This window comes from Lutra lutra, chromosome 1 (genome assembly GCF_902655055.1).
Source record: "Lutra lutra chromosome 1, mLutLut1.2, whole genome shotgun sequence".
NCBI classification, from domain to species: Eukaryota; Metazoa; Chordata; class Mammalia; order Carnivora; family Mustelidae; genus Lutra; species Lutra lutra.
The window spans coordinates 134,509,144-134,521,798 of NC_062278.1; the positions used below are offsets into that span (position 1 = coordinate 134,509,144).

Here is a 12,655-nt window from a genome sequence, read left to right on the forward strand (position 1 = left end):
AGATTGGATAAAAAGGCAAGACCTATCGATATGCTGCCTGCAAGAGACTCATTTTAGACTGAAACCACACTTCCAGATTGAAAATGAGGGGGTGGAAAGCCATTTACCATGCTAATGGACATCAAAAGAAAGTTGGGGGTGGCAATCCTTATATCAGACAAATTAAAATTTAAGCCAAAGACTGTAATAAGAGAAGAGGAAGGATACTCTATCATAATTAAAGTGTCTATTCAACAAGAAGATCTAAAAATTATAAATATTTATGCCCCTAACATGGGAGCAGCCAATTATAGAAACCAATTAATAACAAAATCAAAGAAACACATCGACAATAATATAATAATAGTTGAACAGTAACACCCCTCTTACTACCACAATGGACAGATATTCTAAGCAAAAGATCAACAAGGAAATAAAGACTTTAAAAGACATTGGACCAGATGGACATCACAGATACATTCAGAACATTCCATCCCAAAGTGACAGAAAACACAATCTTCCCTAGTGCATATGGTACATTCTCCAGAACAGGTTACATCCTGGGTTCCAAATTAGTTCTTAAATGGTACCAAAAGATTGGGCTCATTCCCTGTGTATTTTCAGACCACAATGCTTTCAAACTAGAACTCAGTCTCAAGGGGAAAGTTGAAAATAACTCAAATACATGGAAGCTGAAGAGCATCCTACTAAAGAATGAATGGGTCGACCAGGAAATTAAAGAAGAATTTTTAAAAATTGTGGACTCTGAGGAACTAACTAGGGTTTTGGAAGGGAAGGGGATGGGAGGTTGGGTGAGCCTGGTGGTGGGTATTGTGGAGGGCATATATTGCATGGAGCACTGGGGGTGGCACATAAACAATGAAGTCTGGAACACTGAAAAGAAATTTAAAAAATAAATAAAAATTTTTAAATTAAAAAAAATTCATAGAAACAAATGAAAATGAAAACACACTGTTCAAAATCTTTGGATGCAGGAAAGGCAGGCCTAAAAGGAAAGTACATAGCAATACAAGCCTTTCTCAAGAAAGGTCTCAAATACACAACCTATCCCCACACCTAAAAGAGCTGGAGAAAGAACAGCAATAAAAAGCCTAAACCCAGCCCAAGAGGAGAAATAATAAAGATCAGAGCAAAAATCAATGAAATAGAAACCAAAAGAACAGTAGAACAAATCAACAAGACGGGGAGCTGGTTGTTTGAAAGAATTAATAAAATCGTTAAACCCCTGCCCAGATTTATCAAAAAGAAAAGAGAAAGGACCCAAATAGATAAAATCATGAATGAAAGAGAAGAAATCACAAGCAATAGTGAAGAAATACAATTATAAGAACATATTATATGAGCAACCATATGCCAACAAATTAGACAATCTGGAAGAAATAGATGCATTCCTAGAGGTATATAAACTACCAAAATTGAACCCTGAATACTAGAAACCCAAACAGACCTATAACCAGCAAGGAAATTGAAGCAATAATCAAAAATCTCCCAACAAACAAGAGCCCAGGGCCAGATGGCTTCCCAACTCAATTCTACCAAACATTTAAAGAATAATTAAAACCTACTCTTCTGAAACTGTTCCAAAATAGCCAATAGAATCCAACATACATTAAAAAATTGAAATTTCCTCACCTGGTTATGCTATTTCCTGACTTAATTCAAATCAACCAAGACTGATTGAACAACTACAAAACAGAAGTTTTAACAATCCCTACAGAGATACAAAAATGACAATCACACCCTCGAAGTGTGTAAGACCTAGCAGGAAGGACAGATAAACAAATTTCAAGAAAGAAAGAGGTCAATAATATGTTTTAGGAACAAGGAAGAGTGGGTTCATTTGAAGCTCAGGGGATCTAGGGAGCCTGATGGAGATTCTGACATCTGGCACTTTGGGAAGAATGAGTAGGATATTTACTTAGCAAAGAAGCAGGCAAAAGGATTAGAATCTGGAGGAACAGCATGTACAAAGGCCCAGAGGTACATAGTGGTTTTCTCTAGAAGTCTCCTTTGTTCCCACTTCCTATAGATTAGAGAACGCCCACCTCCAATGTGCAACCACACAGCACATCTGAAACCCTGGAACTCCCTGCCAGATGGTGGAGGCAGACGTGAAGAAAAAGGGCAGAGCTGCCCAAATTCAACATTTAGATCTATTCCACATGGTCATCAGATCTGAGTACTGACCAAACCAAATGGTCCTGATTAATCACCAGGGGTTAGAGAGAACAGTAGACATTTGATAGCTTTCCTGGAAATCACATGAAGCACTTTGAAAGGCTGCTGAAATCAGGATCCACGGCAGTGTTCCAGGAGCTATGGGAAGACTGAGATAACCCTAGGAGCATCCATTTTATTCCAAGAGTTGTGGGGAAACATTAAATTTGGGTACATTACTTTTAAATCACAAGAAACATACGGAAGTGTGCTATAAAATGCAGAGTTTGTGTGAATTTTTAAGATTGTATGAAAGACATTAAAGAAATCCAAATATCCTCCCAAGTTTGGTCCATGAGAAGAGTCCAATGCGGCAGTAACAGATGTGGTGTCAGTATCCCAGGTCCTTGTCCGTGATCTGCCGTGGTTGGCTGTGTGACCTTGGACAAGAGTCTGGTGCCTCAGATTCCTCAGCAATAGAGTTGAGGGTCTGAATGGATGCCACAAGTTTTCTTCCTGTGTCAACACAGCCTGGTCCTCAGTTCTAATCTTTTGTATTTGCCTCATGTTACCTTTTCTATCCGAGCAACTCAGAGGATGTAACTCTTCCATCTGTTGTCTGCTTATTGGAAAATTACCAAACCCAACTGAATTGGAATAGTTACAAAACTTGCATCTTTTTAAAAACTTTTCTTAGGAAGAATAATTTTGTGATCATGCCTAAAATGTTTAGTGTTCTTGCAAAAATAGAATTGTGGGAACAAGTACACAAAAACACAGTGGAAGTCCATAGGGAAGTATGATTCAGTATAGATTCATCCATACCCAGTTGTCATTAATGAACCTCTAATTACTTTGAATTTGGGCGTACCAGCATGGTCCTAGTCACTGATAAGGTAAACAAGATAATTCCGGGAAAGCTCAAGCAGAGAGACAGTGTGGGAGGGAATTCAGTATGAGGAGAGGAGAAAATTGGCTCTATGAGTCTTAGTGAAAACTCCCATCAGCATCAGAGAAGGAAATTTCAAAAACAGAGTACCTTAAACACAGACTAAGTGACCTGCTTGGGGTGCAAACTTTACGGTAGTTTGAATCAATGCCTCTGGCGAGTTTCTCAACTTCATTCCTGAGTGTCCAGCTGTAGTCTGTTGGGACTAGTTGTATACTAAAGACAGGAGTTTATGGAGGGGAGAAGACATGGCACACGGGTTTGCATTCACATCCTCTTTTATTTCTTAGACAGAAAAATACTTCTTCAAAGGATTCAGACAACTCTCAAACTCCAGCCCCCAATTTTTAAAGAAGTTCCCATGAGCCCTGAGCTGGAGAGACCCACAGGGTTCAATCCAATGCTCTAGCTGCTGCACAAAGCTGCCAGAGTCATGGGACAGTGTTTATTCCTGGAACTGAGCTGGGGGAGGCTCTCGACTTGTATGGGAATAGAAGGAAAGAAAGCAAGTGCTGGGGAGGAGGATTTGCCTTGGACAGAGGGAGAGCTAACTGGACCCTAAGGAGAGAGACTTAGAAACCATCTGGCTTCCAGTTGAGGCAAGAACTTGAGGAACAAGGGAAAATGGACAAACTGGGGAAGGAGGTAGACAGAGTAGTCATGCGACCTGTGACTGACCCTAGGAGCTTGAGTCCAGCCCTGGCTCCTTGCAGTTGGCATGACCCCATCCTACCAAGACTGCCGTGAAACAGCTGCCTACTCCTGGACTTCCCAACTAACATTAGGGATTGGCATTGGATTGAGGTGGCAGGTGGCAGAGTGGAAACCTGACAGATTAGAGTACAAATTCCAGGACTATGCAGGTTAAAACAAGTTCCTTTACCTCTGGCCTTCCCTTACCTCATCTGGGAAATGTAGATTATCATTATTAACTTGTGGGATAGTTATGAGGATTGGACCAACACTCCTCAAACTTTAACACTCATGCAAACCATCTAGGGATCTTGTTAAAAATGCAGAGCCTGGGATGGTGCCCCCATCAGGCTCTACCCACTCTCAATGTGGAGTGTGCTTGAGATTCTCTCTCCTTTTCCCTCTGCCCCTCCCCCTGCTCGAGCACGTTCTCTCTCTAAACAAATAATTTTTTAAAAATCTTTTTTTTAAATGCAGAGCTCAATTAATTAGATCAGTGGTAGAGTCTGAGATTTGGCATTTCTCATTACCCAGGTAATGGTCTTGCTGCTGGTCCCAGGACCACATTTTGAGTATTGATGGGTTAAGGTGACAAGGCATGAAAACCACATAGCACAGTGGTTGGAACTTCATAGGTGCTTACTAAACAGAAGCTGTCTAATTTAATAGTTCTTGGGTGAAGAGGCACTCTTCAGGTCCCTGAAGAAGAGATGATAATAATAATGGCTACCCACTAAGTATACACATAGAAAGTGTCAGCTCAATATCCCTATAGGCACCACCTTTTAGAACTCTTTCGATGTATCTATGAGCTTATCCCCATTTTATAGGTGAATAAGTTGATGTCCCAGTGTCAAGAAAACATGTCCAGATAACATATAGGACCAAAACAGAGTGTGAAGTCTTTTTTTTTTTTTTTTTGAGATCTTATTTATTTATTCGACAGACAGAAATCACAAGTGGGCAGAGAGGCAGGCAGAGAGAAGGGGCAAGCAGGCTCCCTGCTAGGCAGAGAGCCCAATGTGAGGCTCGATCCCACAACCCTGGGATCACAACCCAAGCCGAAGGCAGAGGCTTTAACCCACTGAGCTGCCCAGGCACCCCCAGAATGTGAAGTCTTTACCTAATTTCTTCCCTTGGCTGCTGATCCTGGACTTAGAGCAGTAATAATCTAATGGAAAATAGCAACCCACAAGGCCTCAGCTGCAGGTTATCCATGGCCTCTGAAAGAGGCTCTCTAGGCAACCCAATACTTCCTTAATTAAAAAAAAAGTCCTCCTATAATTTTTCTGAATCCTGAAATTACACAAAACTTAAAATTACCCACCCCCATTTTTATTTTACCATCCTCTTAATGTGTCTATCCTTTAAAGCTTATTTTCTTGTCTCTATGATAGCCAGCACTCCATTCTTTGGATTGTTCTTTTTTAATACACAGAAATAAAAAGAGGGCTAGTTCATAGGTTTATCTCATAGTGTTATAAAGATAAAATGAATTAATACATGGGAAGAATTTAGAACTTCTAAACTCCCTTCCTGTTCTTGACTTTTGAACTCAAAATCTCATTGCTGATGAAAATTCCAGACCTTGAGCAAGTTATTTAACTTCTCCACGTCTCAGTTTCATTATCTGAGAAATGGGTCCACAATAGTTATCTCACTGGGTTGTTATAAGGATTACAAGAACCAATAAGTGGAAAGATCTTAGTATAGTGTCTGAGTCAATAAACATGAGCTATTTTCCTAGGTACTGTTTCAAGGGGAAATGTACTAGACTTTTCATAAAGAAAAATAAAATTTGAAATCTGGGACTCAAATTTCATTTTCCCTGCAATCCTCTGCTTTTTAACTTTAAAAAATGGGGCAAAGATTTTGAGATACATACAGACAATTGGATCCAGACACAAATAGTCCAATGTTGCAAAACTTTTTTTTAGGGCTAAGATGACTCAATGGATGGCTTAAAAAGTCTTCTTAATATGCCCCACGGCCTCTGAAAATGTTTAAATAGACTGAGAGGTTCGGACATCTGTTTATATAATGATTTCAAATTGAACAACTATCATTTTTCCAGAAGAAGCATGTGGGTGTTGTTTTGTGAAATAAACAAAATAGAGTTGAAAGACAAAAGTCTCACACAATGTCAAAGAGATTCCTCAGGCAGATAATTCCAAAGACAAATTACAGGATATTTCTACTCTCCTAACAGGATACCCCTAAGGATAATGCACAGAGTAGGGAAGAGGTTAAGGGCTGCAATTATCTCCAGTTATGAAGAAATGAGGATTTTTCTGACAGGCTTTGAGAATGGAGCTGTCATTCTTATGGTTTCTCTCCTTGCTGGTATCAACAGAAACGAGGTCATCCATTACATTTGAGCGGGCAAGCAACACTTAGCACCATGTAACATTTCTACTTTGTTACATTTAGGAAACAGAATTGGTTTCCAGCATCCCAGGGCAAGAATACGTCTAAGAAACAGAAAGGAGAGCAGAGAGAAGTGACTGAGCTGAGGTCCAAGTGTACTGAAGCTAGCAGATTCTTTTCACATACAATTATATCCTTTTACCTGGAACCTAAAGCAACTAAGAGGCCGAGAACATCCTGACCAAATATTCACTCTACATCAGATCCCAACAGTCTGCCCAGGATCCTCTCAGACAGCCACACTGCTGGACATTTGAGGACTGTAAGTGTACCCCAAGGGTCACTCTCCAAATGTTAGGAAGATGCTTTTTTGAAAATAGATCATTACACCAGGAAGAGAGCTAGATAACATTTATTTGTGACTTTCTCTCCATTTTAGAGCTGAGCAAAATGAGACTCAGAAAGATGAAGAGACTTTTCCAAAGGCATTCATTGTTGATGGAAGAGCCAATCTCTAATTTTAACTGTTATTTGGTTATATCCTGCCTTTAGGAATCCATTCAGGAAGTTATTGAGGGCCGCTCCATCAACAACACATCTCTGCCTGCACATACTCCTGGACAAGAGGGATGTTACAGCAAAAAAAGAACTCAGTGCTTTGCATTTTAACTTTGTTTCTCAAAACCCAGAGTATGTAGTCCAATGGTTGCAAGCTATCATAATTTTATCTATTGATTCTTAAAAGCATATCCACAGCTGTGATAACAGTGTCTGTCACCTACCATCTCTCTTTAAGAGAAAATTAAATGGTCTAGCACAGCTAAATTAACTAGCTATTAGGCTGAACTATATGACATTTTCATTTTTGCTAGCCCAACACAGTTGAATATTAGCAATGGAGTCTCTTAGAGAACCTGTCTTTATTTTGATAAATCATCCCATATATTCCATGAGAATGTGTTATGTGGGTTTCAGTTAGAAAAGTCAAGTCTGGAGAATAGGTAAATAAATTGTGGTATGTACACACTTAGCATAGTTCAGAACAGCAGTAAAAAATAATGATACCCATATACACAACATAGATAAACAAGGAGAACAGACATTATGTTGAGTGGAAGAAGCCAGATACGAAAGAGTACATGTTATAGGATTCAATTGAAATGAAGGTTCAGAACAAGCCAAACTGCTTATTTGACTGTGACAGAAGCCAGAAGAGCAGTGACTCTGTGGAGTGTATAGTTTGGGGAAGCATGAGCAAAACTTAAAGGATGCTGAGAGTTTCATATCTTGAACTGTGTCTTGGTCACAAGGAGTTTAACATTTATAAAAATCCATCCAGATGTACATTTTAAATTAATGTGCTTTACCCACTTTGTTATATGGGTATGTGTTTTATAAAAGAAAAGAAAAGGAAAGAAAAGAAAAAGAAAGAAAGGAAGGAAGGAAGGAAGGAAGGAAGGAAGGAAGGAAGGAAGAAGGAAGATGAGGGGAGGGGAGGGGACGGGATGGGAGCAGAGGGGAGGAGAAGAGAGGAAAGGGAGAGTTACATTCTACAAACCCTCATAATACAATTTAGCACAGTGTTTAAGCATGGGCTCTGAAGGCAGATCAATCTGCTACTAAGTAGATATTTGACTTTTGATGGTATACTTAACTCTCTAAGCCTAAGTTTTCTTATCTTTGAATAACATATTTCTTATCTTCTTATCTACTCACCTCAGAGAGTCTTGGGGATATTAAATAAGCTAATGTTTGTGGGGCCCGTAGCTCAGAGTAAGCACTCAAGAGTGGCCAGTTGGTGCTAGTAGTTACACTTGTAGCAGAGTCCATAAGAAGAACACCCCCTCCCCCTGCATACACATCAATGCAGTCCTTGATGGAGGGATAAGGAGCAGGTACTAAGCCACCGCCCCCCAGTGACTCCCCCACTTACCAGCAGGTCATACGGGAGGTTGTGTGCCTCTGTGAAGGTGATGATCGTAGAGGTAATGTCCAGCGCACTGAGCTCCAGAGTGGCAGTGCTGAAAGCATCTTGGTCATGAGACCAGCCTGCCTGGAAGAACACAGCCACTTTCCTCACGAGAAGACCGGAGCGCACACGTTTGAATACATGTCTGGCCACAAACCTCATGGCCTCCCCAAGGTTCCTGCTGCCAGAAGACCCTTGCAGAGGGATCGTCCTGACCACCTGCAGGAGTGCGGGCTTCCCCTTGTGGTCTGAGAAGCGAACCAGGTAGTCAGTTTTGGCGTTGTATGAAATGATGGCCACTCGGGCACCCGTTGGGCAGTTACTGTCACTTATTTCCATCCTCTCCAACAGAGACAATAGAATGTTTCTCATCCTCTCAAAATCCGACTGGGAGACGTCGTTTGACATGTCCAAGGCAAAGACCACTTCGCTAGGGAAGGCTGGGCATTTGGAAATACCTTAACACAATGGACACCCAGATTTAAGATTTTCTGTAATGCCTCTGAACAGGTGATGTCTGAGTGAATAAGAATATATATTACCTACCTGTCGAACAAGCTGGAAGGGAAATTGTTTTGGAGAAAAAAACAAGACATTGTTAGTTTATATAGGCAGTGGTATGGTTTCTACGTGAGTGCTTCAATATGAAAAACTATCTTCTCTGAGAAATTCAAGCAGTGACCTTCTCTGACTCCTGCCTGAGTTTGGCCAAGACCTCGATTTGCTCCCCAATATCCATTTTTCCCTTTTTTCTATAGCAGTAAATCCTCAGTCCCGGGGCATATGGCTGCCCGGAAAAAGGACTCCATTTCCCAGTGGGGAAGCTGGAAGAACGGAATAAGAGATATGGTAGAGGGGCACCTGGGTGGCTCAGTGTGTTAAGGCCTCTGCCTTCGGCTCGGGTCATGATCCCAGGGTCCTGGGATTGAGCCCCGCATTGGACTCTCTGCTTAGTGGGGAGCCTGCTTCCTCCTCTCTCTTTCTCTCTGCCTGTCTCTCTGCCTACTTGTGATCTCTGTCAAGTAAATGGGTGAAATCTTTAAAAAAAAAAAAAAAAAAGGAAAAAAAGAGATATAGTAGAAACTACTTCAGAAACAACTTTCCCTTTCTTTTCCTGCTGCCTGAAGCTTGGTCAACATCTTGGACCTCGAGGTGATTTTGGAAACAGAACACCCTCCCTTCAATGCAGAATGAAAAAATATAAAGAGCCTGTGTCCCTGAATACTGCAGATATCCATTTCAACCCCAGACTAACCCCCTCATGGCTTTGATCTGAGAAATACCTTTGTGTCATTATTACTGAGCACTGAGGTCACACTTTACTGAACTTAAACCTGACTAATACACTGAGCTATTCTGAAACTATATATATACACACACATATATACATATATATATATATATCTAAAATTATATATAATATACTATATATGTTATATACTATATATTATGTATAAGTGTGTTTGCTCAAATAATATATTTTTATGGAAAATATCAGAAAACAAAAAATTAAAATTATCCTTAATTCATAATATCTATGTATGTATGTATATGTTTAATTTGTTATTTTATTTTATAAAACTTGGACTTTAGTATATGTCCTATTCTGAATCTTTTTTGACTTAGTGTATGATGAACATGAATTCTTTTCGTCGATAAATTTAGAGCAGTATTGCCTAGTCCACTATAGATGTCTCATGATACTTAGATTTTTCAGTCTAAGAGTTTTTTACATTAGGTTCAACATATATGAAATATCTGAGCTTGTAGATAAAAGTGATTGAGCAGGGATGCCTGGGTGGCTCAGTCATTGGGCTTCTGCCTTCAGCTCGGGTCATGATCCCAGGGTCCTGGGATCGAGCAGCACACCAGTCTCCCTGCTTGGTGGGAAGCGTGCTTCTCCCACTCCTCCTCCCCCTGCTTGTGTTCCCTCTCTCACTGTCTCTTTCTCTGTCAAATAAATAAATAAAATCTTTTAAAAAATGATTGAGCGATTATATATATTTCGACATGACAGAGTTAACAAAATTAGGTCCTTGGCTTGGTATATTGTGTACATTTTTTCCCCATTTTTCTGTTCACTTTTTTTAAAAAGATTTTTTATTTATTTACTTGACAGAGATCACAAGTAGGCAGATGTCGTAGCCAGCACGACAAATCGACCAGGAACGTGAGGGTAAGAGGATGGTGAAAAGAAATTAAGAGACAAAGAGATGGGGGCAGGAGGAGCACCAAGGAGGATGTCCAATAGTGCCAATTTTATTCAAGGCTGTGAGGCATTTTATAGCTAACAGAAACAATCATAACAATTTTAGCTGATTACTAAAGAGTTTGCAACAAGCACAGAATATCCTTCAAACTTTCCCATTATCTATTTCCTAGACATCAATAGCAGACCTTCTAGCGCCAGATGTACTGACTTCAAGGCCACTCAAGACAACATAGTTTATGTATGCACAGCTCAGTCTTACAGTGGTGTAGTCTATAGCCCGTGCAAGAACAGCAAGGACCAGCCAAGAATTTCTGACCCCAGCCAAATCGTCTCTATCTGACTAGCGAACGTGTGGGATGTCACGTAGTCGAGCGCACAACACATAGCACAGACCCTTTCTCAGTGCTACTCGACTTTATCGACCTAAGCCTTTTGTTCGGCTATTCAGCCTTTAAAGGAGGCACAAAGTCAGGGCCTGGTTTGGTTCTCGTCTCAAGCCTTAACCATGGCCTCCCACAGGCAGAGAGGCAGGCAGAGAGAGAGGAGGAAGCAGGCTCCCCCCGTGAGCAGAGAGCTGGATGCGGGACTCGATCCCAGGACCCTGGGATCATGACCTGAGCCGAAGGCACAGGCTTTAACCCACTGAGCCTCCAAGACGCCCCTTTCTGTTCACTTTTGACTTCACAGCGGTCTTCAATATAAACGGGTTTTAACTTTTTACATGGTCAACTCTGACATTCTCCCTTTGTGGTCAAAACTATGGTATTATTTTTTGTGATTTCTAGGAAAAAGGACTCCAGAATCTCTTTCAACAGCAACTAAATGGGAATGGACAGAACATGAAGTTTAAATAAGCAGGGCTAGGCATTTGTGGAGAAAACCCAAGCACCCAAATTAAGCACTTTGCCAAACCAATGTTCTCTCCCTATTGCTAGTGAGTGGAGAAGTGTACATATTATAGGAAGCAAATATCCAGGAATACACTGAAGACAATGAGTAAATTCCAATCTGGGGATGGGACCAAATATTAATATCTGATGATTTGTAATTCCATTGTTAAAACATAAATGCAAATTAAAAAGGACACATTTCTTATTGAAGGCTCCCTGATGATCCCTCTTGTTTAAATGGATGGAATAAGAACAGCAAAGTTTTTCTTTATTTGTTTTGTGATAAGAAACACTGAGATGCAGACATGCAGGTGTGCAGTTGGCATTTCCCTTCATGAGGTGCCACGTTATAGTGGAATTTCTCTTCACCATTGAGACAGCATCCCTTTCAGCCACTTCATTTCTGAGACCCCACTGGCGAAGATTACTTACCCAAAGGGAGACTGAGCCAAATACATTAATTTATAAGTCTTTCATGATAGACAATGGCTTCTCCCAACCCTCAGTCAAATCTACTGGTGATTTATGTCCCCAGTCCATGACCATGATCCAGCCCCACCTCACACCACTGGCCCCCACTTGAGCCTTTCCCAAACAACTTACGGCAGTTCTCTTGTATGACAGCAATGATTTCACAAGGCTGTTAGAAAGATGGAAAAAGAAGGAAAAGGGAAAGTTATTTAATCTGAAGCATACTCCATCTCTCTCTCATGACTTAGAAATGTCATCTGTGTATTATCAGTTTCTTTCTGAAGCTTTTTAAGCTACAATAGAAAACACAAAAATTGTTACAGCAGATAAAATGATTCAGAAGTTATATTTCTAGATATTTTAAAACATTTAAAATATATTTTATATACTATACAGTGCTCATATTACTAGACATAGATAAATAATTTTATAATTAATTATATATTTTTATAATTTTATAATTATAATTATAATTATTTTTATATTTATATAAATTTATATTTATAATTTTATAATTATAATTAATAAATAATTTTATTTTTTTAGCTGCCTCAAAAAGCAATGGAATCAAATTTGATTTTGAGGAAGTTTCAATCTAGAAATCTTGGCCTAAAATGCAAAGAACTGTATTCAATTCCTGGATCTCTGTGTCAGTAATTCCTGGAACAATTCTTTAGGGCAAATGCCAAGACACAGACCCCTCACACCACCATTAGAATTCTGCCTCATTCCTTTTATCTCTTCCTCTGTGTTCTGTTTATCCCTTGGCCCCTTTATTTCTTGGTTCTCACTTGCCTCCACTTCCCACCACAGTAATATTTTTGTGCTTCGGAGATGAAAAATGATCATAACTTTTGAGATTGTTTTTAGGTGTGTCATGAAACATGAAGATGTACTCTACCATCTATAAATACTTTATAAGCAACTTCTGAACTTTACAAAAAGGC

General features: G+C 39.9%; 1 protein-coding gene across 4 annotated transcripts in view; it reads right to left on the bottom strand.

Moving 5' to 3' along the window:
• The window catches only part of LOC125104624 (collagen alpha-4(VI) chain-like), a 127,574-nt gene that overhangs the window by 15,325 nt on the left and 99,594 nt on the right, over positions 1 to 12,655 (bottom strand). For all 4 annotated transcript variants that reach the window (XM_047737261.1, XM_047737271.1, XM_047737253.1 and 1 more), the window contains exons 31-33: positions 11,841 to 11,877; positions 8,682 to 8,693; positions 8,100 to 8,593 (exon numbers count right to left, since the gene is read on the bottom strand). In XM_047737261.1, coding sequence (XP_047593217.1) covers positions 8,100 to 8,593; positions 8,682 to 8,693; positions 11,841 to 11,877 — 543 coding nt within the window. The remainder of the gene's footprint in view (positions 1 to 8,099; positions 8,594 to 8,681; positions 8,694 to 11,840; positions 11,878 to 12,655) is intronic.